Genomic DNA, 21,048 nt, shown 5'->3' on the forward strand with positions numbered 1-21,048 from the left:
GAACTGGGACTCAAAAAAAAACCCAAAAAGATTTTAAGATTAAAAAAATCCCATTAAATTCTGTTTCTGGCTCTAGAAGGATCCTTGTGTCTAAGTCTCAGTTGTCTTATGCACAATACCATGATCCTACTTTAAAAGAGCACTGCATGTTAATTATCATTCAAAACCCAACAAAAAAGAAATACGCTATTACTGAGGATGGTTTTTGTAAACTATCTTTTTCATTATGTGTCACATGCTTTTCCTACTTAAAATTTTTACTACAGTGATTTGAAAGGGCACATGCACCCCAATGTTTAGAGCAGCAACGTCCACAATAGCCAAAATACGGAAAGAGCCTAGCTGTCCATCGACAGATGAATGAATAAAGGTGTGGTACACACACACACACACACACACGCGCGCGCACACACACACACACACACACACACACACACACACACACAGTGGACTATTACTCAGCCATCAAAAAGAATGAAATCTTGCCATTTGCAATGACATGGATGGAACTAGAGGGTATTATGCTAAGTGACATAAGTCAGAGAAAGACAAATCCATATGATTTCACTTCTACGTGGAATTTAAGAAACAAAACAGATGAACATAGGGGAAGGGATGAAAAACCAAAATAAGATTAAATCAGAGATAAATCATAAGACTCTTAACTATAGGAAACAAACTGAGGGTTCCTGGAGGGGAGAAGGGTGGTGGGATGGGGTAACTGGGTGATGGGCATTAAGGAGGGCACTTGATGTAATGAGCACTGGCTGTTACATGCAACTGATGAATCACTAAATTCTACCCCTGAAACTAATAATACACTAAATGCTAACTAAATTTAAATTAAAAATAAAAAAATTTTTTTACTTACTTGGTCAACTTGTGGCTTTTCATTGCTGTGAGAAATTCTCTAACAATCTCAGGACTCTGGTGCCTGCATGGTGTTTTTGATATGTATTTTAACGTCTACCCCAAAAAAAGAAAGAAAAAGTAAGCATAAGACAAAAAACCTGAATGAGAAAAAGGGAAGACAATAGCTATAATTTAGTATTCTAAAATTTTCTTTCAAAAATCTTCTATGAAAGGGCATCTGTGTGGCTCAGTCAGCTGAGCACCTGACTCTTGATTTCGGCTCAGGTCATGATCTCAGGGTCATGGGATCAAGCCCCGCCTACGGCTCCTGCTTGTCCCTCTCTCTCCCCTTTTGCACCCCTCCTCCATGGTGCATGCCCGCTCTCTAATAAATCTTAAAAAAAAAATCTTCTATAAAACAAATGCCTTCAGGAGAGTCAGTCTTCATAGGATGGGAATTCCTCAAAAAGAAAACCAGTGACTAGAAGAGGAAGAATAATGAATGACATTCTAGAAGAAAGCTTTTCTGATCTTCAAAAAAAAAAAAAGAAAGAAAAAGAAAAAACTCAATCTGATAATTGTGTCATATTTCAAACAATTTTTTTAGTGATATATATATACACAATGGAAATTACTCAGCCATCAAAAAAAAAAATGAAATCTTGCCATTTGCAACAACGTGGATGGAACTAGAGGGTATGATGCTAAGTGAAATAAGTCAATCAGAGAGAGACAATTATCATATGATCTCACTGATATGTGGAATTCAAGAAACAAAACAGAGGATCATAGCAGAAGAGAGGAAAAAATAAAACAAAACGAATCCAGAGAGGGAGACAAACCATAAGAGACTCTTAGTCATAGGAAACAAACTGAGGGTTGCTGGAGGGGAGGTGGGTGGAGGGATGGGGTAACTGGGTGATGGACATTAAGGAGGGCATGTGATATAATGAGCACTGGGTGTTCTATAAGACTGATGAATCACAGACCTGTACCTCTGAAACCAATATTACATTATATGTTAATTATTGAATTTAAATTAAAAAAGGAAATAAACATGGATTAACAGAAGTTTGAAAACTCAAAAAAACAAAAGAAAAGAAAAAATAAAAACAGGGAACCCAAAGAATAAAACAGTCGCCAGTCCACAGGGATATAAGTAAATAAAAGGATGAGAAGGAACAAGTGCTTCCTACAGAAGAATTCTGTGTTAAATGTGGAAGGAATGAGGGAAATAAATCACCATTAGGCAATTGAACCATAGTAATAATTACTGCAGGAAAGACATACCAATGAATACTAAAATTAATGGGCAAAAGCTTTAAGTGGGATATTTGCATAGTCTCAAAGCATCTTCCCCAAAATATTTATTTTTTTAAAATTTTTTTTAAAGATTTTATTTATTTATTCATTCGACAGAGATAGAGACAGCCAGCGAGAGAGGGAACACAAGCAGGGGGAGTGGGAGAGGAAGAAGCAGGCTCATAACGGAGGAGCCTGATGTGGGGCTCGATCCCAGAACGCCGGGACCACGCCCTGAGCCGAAGGCAGACGCTCAACCGCTGTGCCACCCAGGCGCCCCCAAAATATTTATTAATTACTGTGATGGTTTTAATATATGTCCTCAAATTCTTTGATCTCCTTCCCTTCAAGAAGTGAAGCCTAATCCCCTCCCCCTTGAATGGGCTGGATGTGGTGAATCCTATCTAACTAATACAAAGTGGAAATGGAAAATCAGTAACTTGACAGTGGAGAAACCAGGAAGATACCACCTTAACCAAGTAAACAAATTCACAGCATCAGTAAGAAGACACTGATGCACCCTATACTATGCAATGAGAAGGGCACATCTCTTTTGTGGCATTCTTCCCCAAAAGCCATAACTCCAGTCTGTTCACAAGAAAACATCAAGCAAACCAAAATGGAGGGACATTCTACAAATACTTGACCATTACTCTTCAGAAGTATCAAGGTCATGCATGGAAGATGAGGAAAGACTAAGAACCCATTACCAGACTGGAGGATATTAAGGAGACATGGTAACTAAATACAAAATAGTATCCTTGAACAGAAAAAGAACATTAATGGAAAAACAGAAAATTTGAATAAAATCTTTGTGTAATTTTCTTAGTTTTAAAAATTGTGCCATGGTTATATAAGATATTAACATCAGGGAAAACTAAGGGAAGGGCATATGGGTACTCTCGGCACCATGTTTATAACTTCTGTAAGGCTATAATTATCTCAAAATAAAAGGCTTTTACTTTTTCTCAAAGAGGGAACTCCACCTAGACATAACTTGAAAGGAACTTCAAACCTGAAAAGTAAACAGTAACCTCAAGCATCTAAGTGAAGCGTCTCTCCCAAGTGCAAAAATCAGGTTGGTCTCAGACTCCTCTGTAACAACAAACACTAACAGGCTAAGTAATACCTGTAGAGCCTTGCAGAAGGAAAGCTGAACCCAAGAACTCCATGTTCAGATGAGGTGCTATTCACATTAAGAACACTAGAAATACATTCTCAGGCATAAAATGTCTCAAAACATTTAACACCACAATAACTTTCCTTAAGAAACCATGAATTAAAATACGTAACAGAGTTGCAGTGAGTTTAAACTAATTTGGCTATAAAACTAATTACCAACAAACATTTCATTTTCTTTTTTTTTTTTTTTAAAGATTTTATTTATTTATTCATTCGACAGAGATAGAGACAGCCAGCGAGAGAGGGAACACAAGCAGGGGGAGTGGGAGAGGAAGAAGAAGGCTCATAGCAGAGGAGCCTGATGTGGGGCTCGATCCCAGAACGCCGGGATCACGCCCTGAGCCGAAGGCAGACGCTTAACCGCTGTGCCACCCAGGCGCCCCTCATTTTCTTTTTTGAAAGAGATGAACGGTATAACATAAAAGAACATGAGTGTATAAATGAATGAGAGATTTTTTTTGAGAAAGAGAGCACAGGTATGCACAAGCTGGGGGCAGAGAAGGCAGAGAGAGAGGGAGAAAGAATCTTAAGCAGGCTCCACGCTGAGTGTGGCTCAACCTCATGATCTTGAGATCATAACCTGAGCCAAAATCAAGAGTGAGATGTTTAACCGACTGATCTACCCAGGCGCCCCTGAATGACAGGATTTTAAACACATGATTAGATGAACATAACTGGATAGGGAGGAATGGTGACAAAAGTGCTAAACACCCCTTAATTTCCTTAAAAGGGATTATAGTAACTTAATCCAGGTTTAATTGTGTCTTTGGAAAGATAAAGATAATTAAAACTCTATCCTTTGTAGAGACGAATCAGATGTGAAAGGAAATAAAAGAAAACATAAATTAAAATGACAGATACAAAATAAAACATCACATAAAACAAATACGATGGCTTAAACTTTTTTAAGGATAAAGCATAAGGTTGGGAGAAAATAGCAAAATGTCAACTAGATGTTAAAATTGTAAATTACTTTTGCTTTCTTCTTTATACTTTTTGGTACTTTGTAAGTTTTTTACAATAAAAAACATTACTTTTTGTGTAATAAAGAATTTGGCTTTGCCCAAAGAGATAGTTGGGCCTTTGCCCTCAGCTCCTAGGAGGCAATCTCTAGACCCTGGGAGTGTTATACTCAATAGGAGTATCTTTGTCTGGAGGCCTTAGGTCATACTGAATAGTCTTAAAAAAAATGTGACTTAGAGTAGGGGCTTTGGGTCATGCAGTATCAGTGTACCTAGAGGCTGAGATGAACAAATCAATCCTCAATCACGTCTATATGATAGAGCCCAAATAAAAATTTGGGACACCGAAGTTTAGCTGAGCTTCCCTGGCTGACAATAATACGTATGTATTATCACACACCAATTTTCAAGAGAGAAACATATTCTTTTTTTTTTTTTTTTTTTAAAGATTTCTTTAAATTTATTCAACAGAGACAGCCAGCGAGAGAGGGAACACAAGCAGGGGGAGTGGGAGAGGAAGAAGCAGGCTCATAGTGGAGGAGCCTGATGTGGGGCTCGATCCCAGAACGCCGGGATCATGCCCTGAGCCGAAGGCAGACGCTTAACCGCTGTGCCACCCAGGCGCCCCTAGAGAGAAACATATTCTGACTCCACATTAGAGGACAACAGAAGCTCTGAGCTAGAATTTCTCCTAAATGGAATTTCTCCCCATATGCTTTTTCCCATGGCCAATTTTAACCTGTATCCTTTTCATGTAATAAATTACAACTGAATACAATAGCTTTCAGTGAGTTCTGAGTACTTCCAGTGAATTACTGAATCCAAGGGTGGTCCTAGGGATCCCTGACATGCAAATGTTAGAATTGAGCGCAGTCTTTTGATTATTCCCTCCAAGTTTATCACTGGTTAACCCTCACCACTGGCCAAACTCCTTCCACTTGTATAATCAGAATAAAACTGGGTTACAGTAAAACTACTCAAATCAAGTAAGAGGTAGTCATGATTTGATGGCTAGTCATTTGCGGAATAAACCAATCCCCCTCAATGGTAGTTTGGGTAGACCTTGCAGAAGCATAGGCTTACTTCATAGGTGATAGTATTCAAGTTCTGTTGCCCAGAACTGTGTTTGTTCTTTCCACTTTCTTTCCGTTGCTCTTTCAGATCAGTCAGTAACTGGAACACCTAGGAAGTGATAAAATATTTTTATGAATATTTGTGAGAAATGTTCTATTTCAAGGTCAATGATTTTGAAGGATAAATAGGATAGTACCTCTTTTCTTTCATAAACCATCCCTCTAACTCTTGCATTAGAGCAAATATGAGTCGGAGAAGCAGCTGACGTTTTTAAAATGCTTTTACCTAAGTCAATTAATCCAAATTCATTAGTTTATTGAAAATATTTCAAATGTTTCCTTATCAACATATACCGTATCACCGATCTCCTCTGACCTCAAAGATACATTGAATATTTGAAAGTAAATTTTCCTAAAATACTATCACCTCAATAGATGCAGACGAAGAACTTTCCAAAATTCAACACCAATTTATGATAAAAACTCTCAACAAACTGGGTTTCGAGAGAACACACCTCAATGTGTAAAGGCCATATATGACAAGCCCTCAGCTAACACCATATTGAACAATGAATAGCTGAAACCTTTTCCTATTAGATCAGGCCAAGACAAAGATGCCACTCTTGCCCCTTTTAGTCAACATAGTATTGGAAGTCCTTGCCAGAGCAATTAGGCAAGAAAAGAAACAGAAGGCAGCCAAATTGGAAAGAAAGTGGTAAAACTGTCACTATTTGCAGATGACATGATATACGTATAGAAAACTCTAAAGACGCTACCAAAAAACTGAACTAATAATAAATGAACTCAGTACAATTACAGGATACAAAATCAATATATAGAAATCTGTTGCATGTCACATGATAATAGTGAACTATCAGAAAGAGAAATTAACAAAACAATCCCATTTACAACTGCATCAAAAAGAACAAAATGCCTAGGAATAAATTAACCAACGAATGAAAGATCTATACACTGAGCGGGATAAGACACTGATGAAGAAGACACAAATACATGGAATGATATCCCATGCTCATGGCTTAGAAGAATTACTAATGTCCATACTACCCAAAGCAATCTACAGATTCAGTGTAACCTCTATCAAAATTCCAATGGCATTCTTCACAGAAATAGAACAAACCATCCTAAAATTTTATGGAACCACGAAAGACCCTGAATAGTCAAAGCAATCTTGAGAAAGAAGAGCAAAGCTGGAGGCATCATGCTTCCTGATTTCAAACTACATTACAAAGCCAAGAAATCAAAATGGTATTGTACTGGCATAAAAACAGACACAAATCAATGGAACAGAACAGAGAGTCCAGAAATAAATTCACACATATGCGGTTAGTTAATTTTTGACAAAGGAGCCAACAATATACAAAGGGGAAAAGAAAGTCTCTTCGAAAAATGGTGCTGGGAAAACTGGACCAGTACCTTACACCACACAAAAATTAACTCAAAAAATAATTTAAAAACTGAATGCAAGACCTGAAGCCATAAAGCTCCTAGAAGACGACACAGGAGGTATGCTCCTTGACATCAGTTTTGGTGATGTTTGGGTTTTTTTTAAATTTATTTAACACTAAAAGTAAAGGCAACAAAAGCAAAAATAAAAAAGTAGTACTACATCAAACTAAAAGGCACAGCAAAGGAAACCATCAGCAAAACAGACAACTTACTAGATGAGAGCAAATATTTGCAAATCATGTATTTAATATTCAAAATATATAAAGAACTTACAGAACTAAATACCAAAAAACCAATCTCGTTAAAAAATGGGCAGAGGATCTAAAGAGACGTTTTTCAAAAGAAGACATCCAGATGGCCAACAGACACATAAGAAGATGCTCAACGTCACTAATCATCAGGGACACGCAAATCAAAATCCACAATGAGGTATCACTTCACACTTGTTAAAATGGCTAGCATCAAAAAGACAAGAAATAATAAGTGTTGGAAAGGATAAGAAGAAAAGGAAACCCTTGTGCACTGTTGGTGGGAATGTAAATTTATGCAACCACTATAGAAAACAGTATGGAGGTTCCTCAAAAAGTTAAAAATAAAATCACTATATAATTCAACAATTCCACTTCTGGGTATTTTATCAAAACAAAATAAAAACACTAACTCAAAAGACATTTGCACCATAATGTTCAATGCAGCATTATTTACAATAGCCAAGATATGGAAACAACCTGGGCGTCCATCAACAGATGAATACAAAAATATGGTTTTAATATATACAATGGAATATTATGTGGTCATAAGAAAGAATGAGATCTTGCCATTTGCAACATGGATGGACCTTGGAGATATTATGCTAAGTAAAATAAGTCAGAGAAATACTGTATGATCTCACTTACACGTGGAATCTTAAAAACCAAACTAAGTGGTGCCTGGGTGGCTCAGCTGGTGAAGTATGCGACTCCTGATTTCAGCTCAGGTCATGATTTCAGGGTTGTGGGATCAAGCCCTGCACTGGGCTCCACGCTCAGCAGAGTCTGCTTGTCCCTTTCCCTCTGCTCCTCCACTGGCTAGTATATGCGTGCGCTCCCTCTCAGATAGACAGATAGATAGATAGATAAAATCTTATTTAAAAAAAAAAAAAAACAAGCTCAGAGTCATAGAGAACAGATTCATGGCTGCCAGAAGCAGAAGGAAGATGGTGGGCAAAATCAGGAAGGGAGTCAAAAGGTACAAATTTCCAGTTATAAAATAAATAAATAATGACGATATAACATACAGCATAGCAACTACAGTAAAACTGTACTGAATATTTGAAAGTTGCTAAGAGAATAAATCTTAAAAGTTCTCATCACAAGAAAAAAAATCTATATATATGGTAATAGATGTTAACTAGATTTATTGTGGTAATTTCACAATGTACAAATATTGAATCATTATGTTGTATGCCTGAAACTAATGTTATCTGTCAACTGTGCTTCAACTAAAAATTTTTTTCCTAAAAATAAGTTTTTTCTAAAACAGGATCCTGCTTCACTAATATGAAAATCTAGTAAATTTATTTCTGAAAAGGAAAAATTACGAGGCAAGTGATAAACATAAATTTTACAAAAAAAAAAAAAAGAAGAAGAAGAAGAGAAGAGAAAAAAATGCTACAGAACTTTAGAAGTAAACTTTCCCACAAGGGAAAAACATATATGTGTTAGTGCTGAGGAGGGTGGGTAGAGGATATATCTTTCCTATTTTGGAGATTATGCCAGAGAACCAAAGGAAGTAAGTACAGACTCATAAACCATTACTAGATACAATACAACCCCTCCCCTGCCTGTCATTATCTTTTCAGAAATAGTGTCATGAGATCTAATTAATGTGATGTTTCCCCAATACGTAAAACACCCAAACATCTAGCAGCATCCAAACTGGACAAGGAGGTTCCTAAAAGCCAATGGCTTGAGTAACAACCATTTCCTTCCTGCTATTAGCAGCAACAATTTAAGTAAGGAGTATGGCCAACTGTGTTAATTCCACTACCTTCTATTTTCTATCACACAATAGAGACTCAAATCTCCTTAAGTCTTCATGAATTTAGATTCTAGAAAATGAAAAATTGACAGTGAATACATGAATGGTTCTTTATATACCTGCAGTTAACCTATCAGATGGCTTTGCTAATACCAAAAAAACAAAGGCAAAATAGAAGGTAGGGAAAAATGTTATTATCTCCCCTCTCACCAACTTCTTTCCTTTTTTCCTCCCTTTCTGCAGCAACCCAACCCTCAAGCCCCCAAAGTCCAAATCTGCTAGTTCATACTAAATTATTCATAACGGTGTGTCAACTAAGCTGTCACTTTCAAAACAAAAGTGTTAATACTTATGAGACTATTATGAGGATCGAAATAATAATATATAAAAGCATTTTATAGGTAAAGAGTAGTAATTAGGAAAAGGCATAAGTATTTTAATGGAAAACTTTGCAGACAGAAACAGTTCCAAAATAGATGCTTCTATCCCATGAAGGCATATCAAATAAAGATCTAAAATATTTGGGATTTGGGGAAGGTTGCCTACTATAAACTAAAGTCTTCCCAGTTTCCCTGAATTACTATGTATGATTTACCAAGCTTATAATTCCAAGGTCCACCAGATGGTGCCATTTGTCCTATTTTAAAGTGGAAAAGCCAAATGAATTCAGTCATTTTAACTAAAATGAATTCAATAACCTTCAGAAGCAAAGGGCAAACTACCAGAGAGGAAAATTCAATAGTTCACTTCAAAGCTACTTACCTCGTAGTTACTGAGCAGCGCAGAATTGGCATCCTTCCTGCAAAATAAAGTAAATTATCATCAGTCTGGGCTTACGTTCCTTTGTGGTAATTAAATATCTGTAAAATACTTCCTGTAGCAAGATTTAGTAGTTCAGTTCAGGAATTTAGGGACTACAACCTAAAACTGAGTAACGTCCTAAGTCCTACTGGTTTTGTGGGCAATGGACAATTTCAGAGCAAATCTCCCTCTTTACAGCCATAGTATATAACACATCCATTACTAAGTAGGTGATCAAAATACTATACTTATCCTTAATCTATGTAGGCAGAAGTTAAGAGAAGTCAGTCATCTGGAAGATGTCACTTACAGGAAGAACATGGGAAAACCGGACGGTTAGGAAGGGGCATCAATAAACACAGCCATGTCCTTTCCCCAGTACCATCTGCCTCCCACCAGTTATTGACATCTTGGGCAGGCAAGTCACCCTGCTGAATCACCAGAAATGGGATCATTAACATTAACATCACTACTGGGAATTCCAGCAATGTCAAGAATCCTGCTAGATATCCACAAAGGTGTTCATCTTCTATATCAATTCAACAGGTAAAGTTCATGTGTCAAGCCGTGGTCAAAGCGTGGTACCCCTGCGATCAAGGCAAAATGTCTTTCATGTGTGAGTGGGCACAGCAATGTGACTTGTATTAAAGTGTAATCAAGCCATTCTACAATACCACATCAGAAGTACTTACTGTTTTAATAGTCTAGAGGCAGTATAGTGTGATAATTAAGAGTACAGTTTTGAAATCAGACAAATCTGGGTTCATATTCTAGCTCTGCCACTTACAAGGTATGGGAGTTTATTAACCCCCTAAGCTTCTCATTTAAAACAAAAAATGGGGAGCGGAGCAGGAGGCTCTGCAGGACCCAATTGGACCAAGCGCCGAACACCACCCGTGCCCGCCGCCACATCTGGGAGTCTCCTGCGCAGCCCAGGGGAGTGAACTCCAAGCACCTCCCACTGCAGCCGCTCCTTGGGGCCAGGAGTGGGGAAGCTGAGTACGAGAAACCCCCAGGCCCAAGACCCAAGCGCAGCCTCTTCCTGCCGCCCGAACCACCATGACCCACTTCAACAAGGGCCCTTCTTAACAGGCTCTCCATCGAGGTCAAGAGCAGGACCGCTTCCAAGCATGAGCATCAGGCAGAAGAAGATCTTCGAAACTGGACAGAAGAGGAGACAGGCATGAGCACTGGCACCAACTTTCAGCTGGGCTTAAAAGATGGCATCATCCTCTGCGAGCTCATAAACAAGCTACAGCCAGGCTCAATGAAGAAGGTTAATGAGTCCTCGTTAAACTGGCCTCAACTGGAGAATACTGGCAACTTTATTAAAGCTATTCAGCCCTACGGCATGAAGCCACATGACATATTTGAAGCAAATGATCTTTTTGAGAATGGAAACGTGACCCAGGTTCAGACTATGCTGGTGGCTCTGGCAGGTCTGGCTAAAACAAAAGGATTCCATACAACCACTGACACTGGAGTTAAGTATGATGAAAAACAAACAAGACGTTCTGATGAAGGAAAATTAAAAGCTGGCCAAAGAGTAATTGGTTTGCAGATGCGAACCAACAAATGCGCCAGCCAGGCAGGTATGACAGCCTATGGGACCAGGAGGCATCTTTATGATCCCAAAATGCAAACTGACAAGCCTTCTGACCAGGCCACAATTAGTCTGCAGATGGGCACCAACAAAGGAGCCAGCCAGGCAGGGATGTTCGCACCAGGTACCAGAAGAGACATCTATGGTCAGAAGGTAACATTACAACCAGGGGACAACTCAACAATTTCTCTACAGATGGGAACCAACAAAGTTGCTTCCCGGAAAGGAATGAGTGTGTATGGGCTTGGGCGGCAAGTACACGATCCCAAATACTGTGCCGCTACCACAGAACCTGTCATTCACAATGGAAGCCAAGGAATAGGAACAAATGGGTCTGAAATTAGTGACAGTGATTATCAGGCAGAATACCCAGATGAGTATGACGGAGAGTACCAAGATGACCACCCCAGAGAGTACCAATATGGCGACCAAGGCACTGATTATTATACTGACACACAGGAGCTCAGTATTTAGCCCATTGTTTTTATTCAGTGAGAACCAAGCTAGCTTTGAATAATTTTTATCTTGTCTTTCTAAAACACTATTATGCTTATTGTACCTAAAAGAAATATTGCTTTACATACATTCCCTTTTCCTTTTTCTGCCTCTTCCCTAAAGAGTTGTCTTTTAGTGCTATAATAGTTCAATCCTACAGCAGAGGCAATAACTCCCATATGAAGTAAAAAGAAATACTGTGAAAGGGGAGTACTACTGCACAGTCAATTTTCTTATTTTTAAAGACCTATGCTTTTTCTTTTTAACGATTTTATTTGTGAAAGAGAGAGAGCGCGCACAAGCAGAGGGAGTGGCAGGCAGAGGGAGAAGCAAGCTCCCTGCTGAGCAAGGAGCCCTACGCAGGACTTGATCCCAGGGCCGTGGGGGATCCTGACCTGAGCCAAAGGCAGACGCTTAACTGACTGAGCCACCCAGGCATCCCAAAGACTTTTTTTTTTTTAAAGATTTTATTTATTTATTTGAGAGAGAGAGGGAGAGCACGAGTGGGGTGAGGGTCAGAGGGAGAAGCAGACTCTCCACTAAGCAGGGAGCCTGAAGCAGGACTCAATCCCGGGATTCTAGGATCATGACCTGAGCAGACGCCCAAAAACTGAGCCACCTAGCCTCCTGCAAAGACCTTTTTTTATTTTTTATTTTTTTTAAAGATTTTATTTATTTATTTGACAGAGACAGAGACAGCCAGCGAGAGAGGGAACACAAGCAGGGGGAGTGGGAGAGGAAGAAGCAGGCTCATAGTGGAGGAGCCTGATGTGGGGCTCCAGCCCACAACGCCGGGATCACGCCCTGAACCGAAGGCAGACGCTTAACCGCTGTGCCACTCAGGCGCCCCCTTTTTTTATTTTTTTTAAACAATCTACTTAATAAACTGGGATTTTAAACAATGGGAAGGGTTTTTTGTTGTTTTTTTTTTTTTTTGGTTTTTTACAGTTTAGTATCTCTTTTCCGAGTGGAGGACTAACCTCATGCTTAAAGCTAAATGTGGTCTTCACCAACTAAATTTAAGATGCAGCATTTTAGAAATTTACATATCAATGTCTCTACAGTATTGTTTGCTAATTTTTAAGTAAAGTCCTGATCAGGGAGCATCTGTGATTTTATGTGTACTCATTCTCTTACCTAAACTGACAAGATCTTTTCAGGGTGGTGTTTCTAAAGGAGCGTGTATGAAACTGGCCTGCAGATATTCAGGTCTGGGCCACGCGTTTGCTCTTCCTGTTTGTGCCAATGTATCAACGTAGAGTTGCTCTGTTCTCTTCAACTGTATTTATTGCTGCATTTCTCAGTATAAATTTATCCCACCGTATTTTTTATAAACAAATATTTTTTGAACATTAAAAAAAATGGGGATAACAAAGTAGTACTTGGATTCTAAACCAGTTCCACTGAACATGAGAGCTCTGTGAACTTAAGCAAGTTACTTAACCTCTCTGTACTTAAATTTCCTCATCCATAAAATGACAGAGTACTAACCATGTAAGATTATTTACAGGATTAAACCAAAAGATGTAAAGTAATGGAATACAGTAAGTACTCAATAAACGCCATCTATTATCACTATCCCTGTTACTACCGTAACTTCTTCCTACCTCATAAAACTGTTATGATGAAGTGAGACAACAAATTTTAAAAGTGCAGCATTGTTCTTGGTACTGATTAAGATCTTCCTTAATGGAAGCTATTATTTTTTAAAGATATCACCTCTCCGAATTCTCATTAAAAAAACCCTGTGATGTAGGAGCTATTGTGATTTCTTCTTTATAGATGATGAAGCTGAGGCTCAGAGATTTAAAAACTTGCTTAAGGTCACACAGCCTAACTGAAGTGGAAGATAACTAGGAACTGTGAAAAATAAGACTGGATTAGACAAATGAAAACCGGTAATGCAGAATCCTAAAAATTCAGGAAGCACTTCAGACTTGAAATAATGTGTAATAAAGACTACTAAACGTTTGTTCCTAAACCAGGAGCAGGACGATATGATGAAAATGCTGACACGAAATTTCAAAAACGTGAGCCAAACAGATGGGTGACTTCCCTAAGCAATCAATAAAGCAAACTAGCAGGTGGTTACCACAAGGATCTGACCTAGGCCTGTGGTCAGCAGCACAGTGGTGTCAGCGATCTAAGCAAATCAACACGTGAAGCTTACCAAATGCTGCTAGACATTCAACAAATAGGGGGGTCTTTTTTTTTTTTTTTTGAAGATTTATTTATTTATTAGAGAGAGAGAGAGACAGTGAGAGAGGGAACACAAGCAGGGGAGTGTGAGAGGGAGAAGCAGGCTTCCCGCCAAGCAGGGAGCCAGATGCGGGGGTCAATCCCAGAACACTGGCATCATGACCCGAGCCGAAGGCAGACGCCTAACGGCTGAGCCACCCAGGTGCCCCAAATAGCTGGGATCTCACAAAAGCGTTGCTTTGCCCAAATGACCACAACTGCACTCAGGTCACAAAGAATATGTTATTTAAAAGGAATCTAACACAAGAAGGACAATGCATAATTAGTGTACATGATATGGTTCACTTAAAATTGAAAAGGACAAATCAAACCACATGTCATCTTCGCCTACTTAGTCAGGAAGTCAGTCCACAAGGCTCCTTCCTATCTTTGCTTGAAATTGAGTTAAAACTCCCTGTGTGCCCTAAAATACACTGTAACTAAGAGATCCTTCCTGGAACAGACTGGAAAAATAATATAAATGTTATTTTTCCTCAAGGCTAAGGGATCCATCCCAGGTGCCTATGTTACAACTTCATTTCCAAATCATGGCCTCTCCTCTGTCATGCAGAATATTCTATGCCTTAGGAAAATCTGTCCTTGGCTATTCCAAGTTACTTTCCCACTGCCCAAGCCAATACTGTTAATGCAAGAATCCAAAGAATATCATCTGTCTTTACTAGAATCAATATACAAAGGAGAGACACTTTCTGGCATATGTGCTTGAATGAACCTGTGTTTTGGGGCCAGGAGAACAATGGATGTTTAAACAAGTACCGCATCTTGGAGATTCTGGCTGGCAGAAGCTGGTTTATTCATTTATTCTTTTCTTAGAAAGATAAATATTTTTTTACTCGGTAAAATATTAATGGAATAAATGCCAATATATGCTAGGCTTTCCTTTATTTAATAAAATGTCAATAAGCATAGGATCTACCTTTTATGAAGTGAACTATGTTCATTTCGACTCCTAAATGAATTATGCATATCGAGAAAAGTTTTTAAGACAGCTTTTATCCTACTATAACCACCACTAAGTGGCAGGTTGCTGGGAACAGGATATGGTGAGACTGGACATCAACTTAATCAAGTGATCTCACTAACAACAGTGATGATGATGTGATGCACTGAGAAAGACACATCCCTTACAGCAATCCTGACGAAGAATGTCTAATTTGAATCTAGCCATAAGGATATAACCAGACAAATCCAAATTGAGGAACATACTTCAAAACAACTGGTTTAGATTCTTCAAATATCAATGTCATCTGTAACAATGTCAATGTCACAAAAACAGGCTAGGAAACTGTTTTTAGAGTAAAGAAGATTAAAGAACTATGACAACTAAAAGTTGTATGACAACCAAAAATATGATTCTTTTTTTTTTTTTTAAAGATTTTATTTATTTATTCAACAGAGATAGAGACAGCCAGCGAGAGAGGGAACACAAGCAGGGGGAGTGGGAGAGGAAGAAGCAGGCTCATAGCAGAGGAGCCTGATGTGGGGCTCAATCCCATAATGCCAGGATCACGCCCTGAGCCGAAGGCAGACGCTTAACCGTTGTGCCACCCAGGCGCCCCCAAAAATATGATTCTTGACTGGCTCCTGAATCGGTGGTTAAAAATAACCTAGCTAAAATGACACTGGAGAAATTTTGTATTTTAATAATATCAGTACATCAATGCTAAATTCCCTGGGTGTACCAATAGCATTGCAGTTAAATAGAATAGACTTTTAAGACTGGGTAAGATGATATATCTACAACTCTGAAATGATTCAGTAGAGAGAGAGAATGTGTGTGTAGAGAGAGAGAGAACGTATACATGTGTATGAGAGAGAAGGCAAGCATCAAAATGTTAATAAATGGTGACTCTAGATAGAGGATATACTAAGGTATTTGTGGTGCTCTTTCTGCAACTGTTCTATGAATTTGGAATTTTTCAAGCTAAAAAGTTGAGAAAAATGGAAATGTAAAACTAAAGAATTACATAAGGTTAAAAAAAGACATTAGTATAGGGGCGCCTGGGTGGCTCAGTCATTAAGCATCTGCCTTCGGCTCAGGGCCTGATCCCAGGCTCCTAGGATAGAGCCCCACATCGGGCTCTGCTCAGCGGGAAGCCTGCTTCTCCCTTTCACACTCCCCTTGCTTGTGTTCCCTCTCTTGCTGTGTCTTTCTCTCTCTCAAATAAATACAATCTTAAAAAAAAAAAAAAAAAGACATTAGTATAACCTATCATTGAAGACATAAAATCCATTTGCCTCCAGTGTTTTTTTAGGATGACTATAATCTGTCAATTTTATATTTACAAGCTGTTGTTCTGAGCAGGAATTGTCTGCTATATATATAGCTTGCACTTCAGTATTGTGTAATACATTCATAAGCATTTAGACTTCTAGAAACTGCCCACCTACACATAACATCGTATTTTCCTATAGGACTTAGACTAGTACTGATTTTAATTACAGGTGTTTAAAGCAATTATTCCACGTGAATTTTAAAGATAGTTTGAATCTATATTTACAGGTGGGCAGTCCTTTAATTTCCTTAAGTAATGAATTAGTTGACTGAAGTTGACTTGCTATTTGAAATACAACCTGTAAATTTTGCTTAACTTGCTGAGTCAATTTAATGGACGTAAACAACTACTTTGGAAAACCAAATTCTGAATAAACAGAACAAAATGATCTATTGGCAGATTTTCTTTAGAAACACACGTACACATGCAAACAGCACCTTTTAATTGCCACACAGTTAATTTACGCACACAATGACGAACAGAACTGCTCAAACTCTATGTTCAACCTATGTTATTGATTCAAGTCATGTTCTGAAAAACTAAAGTACAAGAAAACTGGGCAGATTTCAAAGTCAACAAACTTAATCTGTAGCATTCTCCTGGGAGCTAGCAAACAAGTAACTTCTTTCCAGTCCTATTACTGAACTGTTACAGGACCTATTAGCTAACTTCTCTAAATCTCAGTATTTCCAGCTGTAAAACGAAGGAAACTCTTACATGATTTTAAAAAGATCACACAGGGGCGCCTGGGTGGCTCAGTCGTTAAGCGTCTGCCTTCGGCTCAGGGCGTGATCCTGGCGTTCTGGGATCGAGCCCCACATCAGGCTCCTCTGCTGGGAGCCTGCTTCTTCCTCTCCCACTCCCCCTGCTTGTGTTCCCTCTCTCGCTGGCTGTCTATCTCTGTCAAATAAATCAATAAAATCTTGAAAGAAAGAAAGAAAGAAAGAAAGAAAGAAAGAAAGAAAGAAAGAAAGAAAGAAAGAAAGAAGAAAGAAAGAAAAAATGTTTCCAAATGATGGTCATAAAGTTTTTATTTTTTAAATTCTATAACTCAATCAAATAAAGCATAAATATTCCTCACCTTTAAAAAATTTCTAGTGTATGTCTTTATGTATTATTTGCTCAATATGTATTTACTCAGTGATTGAAGGGAAAAAAGCAGTAAAAACTAAGAAAAGTTTTCCTTTCATGCCTCCTCCTTCCAGGTCCTAGGAATGACTGAAAGAGGTACAATGTGTTTGTCCTCTCAGACAAACAAGGTTCTGCTGAAGATCCTAAGGACCATACTGCCAAGGATCGCACCTCATGCTGGAGACCAGTAAGGAACTAGAAGTTAGGCCTCCAGAACTTTCCATTCCAAGGGTCCTTCTACTCTCAAATCACATTCCTACAGAAACCTTACTTTCCCATAAACTGCTAGCTGCAAAATTTTTGATTGGTTTCAGTAAGTCACTGACTCCTTGGCAGAAATGGACAGACGGCTATAGGAGAAAAAACTCTTGATTCAAACCATTTCACTTAGGAAAATCAGAAAATCTACATGCTCAGCAATTAGGAAGCTAATTCAATTATATTTTTAATTAATCTGTTAAATTAATGAAGTACTGTTATATTACTTCATTCAACAAGTATCTGCTGAACGCCTTATGTGTGCCAAATGTAGCGCTAAGCACTAGGTGAAAAGACATCAGTCCCTGCCTTCATGAAACTTTCTCATGAGGGAAACAAGACACTAAACAAGTAAACATACATCTATTATTACAACTTGTAATTATTCAAAGGAAAAGTAAATCATGATGCTCTAATAAGAGACAAGAGGAGGACTTATTTTGGGTTGACCGAAAAGGAAAAGCAACACTCAACCTGAGCTATCAAAGAGAGAAAGAGGGAGCAGGACTGAGAGAAAGGTATACCAGGCAGAGGGAACAGCAATGCAAAGGTCCTGAAGACCCTGGAAGACTACAGAAACTACCTGACTGGCCCTGGAAAATGTGTGTGTTTGGGAGGTGGGGATAGTAGCATGAGAGAGGGTTGGTGAGGGTCATATAGGTCCTAGTAAGGAATGTGGATTTCCTCTTAGTACAACAGAAAGTCAATGAACAAGGGGTGAGTTGACCCAATTAATATATTTATACAAGGTTTTATACAAGGGGTGAGTTGACCCAATTAATATATTTTTTAAGATTTTATTTATTTATTTGTCAGAGAAAACAAGCGAGCATGCACAAGCAGGGGGAACGGCAGGCAAAGAGAGAAGCAGGCTCCTCGCTGACCAAGGAGCCCAATGCGGGACTTGATGCCAGGACCCTAGGACCGAAGGCAGACGCTTAACCAACTGAGCCACCCAGGCATCCCAGATACAATTAATATTTTATTTTATTATTTTTTTTAAAGGTTTTATTTATTTATGCATTCGACAGAGGTAGAGATAGCCAGCGAGAGAGGGAACACAAGCGGGGTAGTGGGAGAGGAAGAAGCAGGCTCCTAGCGGAAGAGCCTGATGTGGAGCTCGATCCCATAACGCTAGGATCACGCCCTGAGCCAAAGGCAGACGCTTAACCGCTGTGCCACCCAGGCGCCCCACAATTAATATTTTAAGATGATTCTGGCTGCTGACTGGAAAACAGAAGTGGGGGGGGGCAAGAATGGAAGTCAAAGGCTACTGCTTAATCTGGACCAAAGATGACAGACTACAGAGTTAGCAATGGAGATGGTGAAAAGTAACAGTACACAAAATATCTTGAAAGTGAAGATGACAGGACTGGCTGATGGGCTGGATTTAGGAGTGAGGAAGGAGGGCTAGATTTTTGGACTAAGCAGTTGGATGGATGATGAGAGAAAAGGACTAGAAATATACTTTTGGGAGTTATCAGCATATAGATGGGTAAAATGACCAAGGGAGAGAGTGTGGAAAGAAAGGGTCCCAGGACTGAGTTCTAGGACACCTCAACATTTAGAGGCCAAGCAAGGGAGGAAGGGCAAACCAGGAAAGGAGACTGAGAAGTAGTCCTTGATGTAGGGGGAAATGCAGACAGCATGTCACAAAGTCAAAAGAGTTTCTAGTTTTTTGTTTTGGTTTTTTTAAGTATAGTTGACACCGAGAGTTTCTGTATCAACTGCTGCTAAGAGATCAAGAAGGTTGAGGCCAAAAAAATCGACGTTTGAATTTGACAAAATGGAGGGCTCAGGTAATCATCACAAAACCCATTTCTGTAGACTGGTGAGGATGAAAGCCCAACAGGATGATTGAGAATGAGGGGATAAACAACACTTCCAAGCAATTTTGTTTTAAGGGGAAGCAAAAATGGAGCAATAAGTGGACATGAATGAGCAGACAAGGAATTTTTTAAGATGGCTAAGTTAAAACGGATTGCATAATGACAGGAACTGCTCTAGTAAAGAGGGAGGAAAAATTGGTAATAGCTAGGCCTAGAGTAATGTATCTGAATGTTTTTCAAGATGCAGATTAAACCCCATTAATGGACTACAAAATCAATTTAGTGGGTCAGCATTCTTTCTTAATAAAAGAGACAATATCAGAGTGTACTGCATGTAGTAAAAATACTGTTTCATGACGCTTTCGTACACATATTGTGTTTTTTAAAAATCTGCAAAATAGTAGTATATAGGACCACTAAACAGATAAAAGAACACAAGGGAAAATGTATTAAATAACCAACGCCAAAGACAACACAATACAGTTACACCTACAAGTTAATGTCAGCCATGTAAAAACCCATATGCGGAGTAGTTGCAAAAACTTCCATCTGCACGCCGAACAATAAGCAAACATCACACACACGTACTGTTCCTGTGGTCTCGGTCCTGGCTCAAGCACTTCCTTCTTCCCAGAAAACCTGCCCCTTTCGTAGGAAGGCGAACTGCTCAGCAAACTCGGAGAGCACCTCTTCTGAGTGAGGGCCCCCCAAGGTAAGCCAAGCTCTATCCCAGCGCTTATGCATCTCTTCCGCAGGTACTTCCAGGGCGGACACGGCGCTTTATACCTTCTAAGACCCCGCTGGGACACCACGGTGACCCAGAACACGTTAGGAAACTAAAGAGGGAGGGAGCAGGCACACTGAAAGGCCGCCAGGTCAAGTCGCACTGGGCCCCGCGTCCCAGGCAGGAGGTGGGAGTAGGGACGAAGGTTCCGAGGGGGCAGAGCGAGGGTCCCTTTCTTCCCCGCGTCCCGCTCCAAGCCTTTCCCCCAAACCTGTGCAAGGTGCCGCCCCTGCCCGCGTCCCTCGACTCCCGGCGTCCCAGCAGTCCCCGGCTGTGGGCGTCTGCGCAAAGCCGGGAACGCGCCCCTAACGACTTACACTTCCATGTCGAACCCGGGTCGTCACCTCCGGCCGCCAACAGATACGCAGCCACACGCCAAGCAGCCGCCACTCCCGCCGTCCGCGTTGTGCACCCAGTCGCCGGGTCTGCGCGCCGCGGGGTACGTCGGGATCGCCGCGCTGCACGCCGGGATCGCCGCGCTGCACGCAGGGACGGCACTGCTATACCTGCATGCCGTGCGTTTTGCCCGCGGAACTTAAGACTTAAACTTACGCAGGCAGGACCTAGCTCATGTTTTCGTGATCTAGGTGATATCAACGTATTTAAACTAAGTTTCCAGAGAGAGAACCGGGTTAGTAGGCCTCTGTGGCATTAAAATCCCACCCGTCGGAGAATAGTGAGGGCAAGGAGCGAGGCGGCTGTGGGCTGCTGGAAATATTCTGTCTCATGATTTCGATGTTGGATGCGCGGTGTGT

General features: G+C 39.8%; 1 protein-coding gene and 1 pseudogene across 4 annotated transcripts in view; one reads left to right on the forward strand and one right to left on the reverse strand.

Annotated features, from left to right (window-relative positions):
* CRCP (CGRP receptor component) overlaps positions 1-20,742 on the reverse strand; it is a 45,718-nt gene extending 24,976 nt beyond the window's left edge. For 3 of the 4 annotated variants that reach the window (XM_087868441.1, XM_045786119.2, XM_045786118.2), the window contains exons 1-4: positions 20,611-20,742; positions 9,620-9,656; positions 5,382-5,480; positions 872-966 (exon numbers count right to left, since the gene is read on the reverse strand). In XM_087868441.1, the coding sequence (XP_087724567.1) occupies positions 872-966; positions 5,382-5,480; positions 9,620-9,656; positions 20,611-20,618 (239 nt within the window). In that variant the 5' untranslated portion in view covers positions 20,619-20,742. Of the gene's footprint in view, positions 1-871; positions 967-5,381; positions 5,481-9,619; positions 9,657-20,610 lie in introns of those variants that run through there. The other variant, XM_045786120.2, reaches the window with a different exon arrangement.
* LOC123784705 (calponin-3 pseudogene) lies at positions 10,783-11,825 on the forward strand (annotated as a pseudogene).
* Positions 20,743-21,048: the final 306 nt, after the last annotated feature.

The sequence above is a fragment of the Ursus americanus genome, chromosome 2 (genome assembly GCF_024610735.1).
Source record: "Ursus americanus isolate L20-20 chromosome 2, mUrsAme1.1.p, whole genome shotgun sequence".
Taxonomy (NCBI): domain Eukaryota; kingdom Metazoa; phylum Chordata; class Mammalia; order Carnivora; family Ursidae; genus Ursus; species Ursus americanus.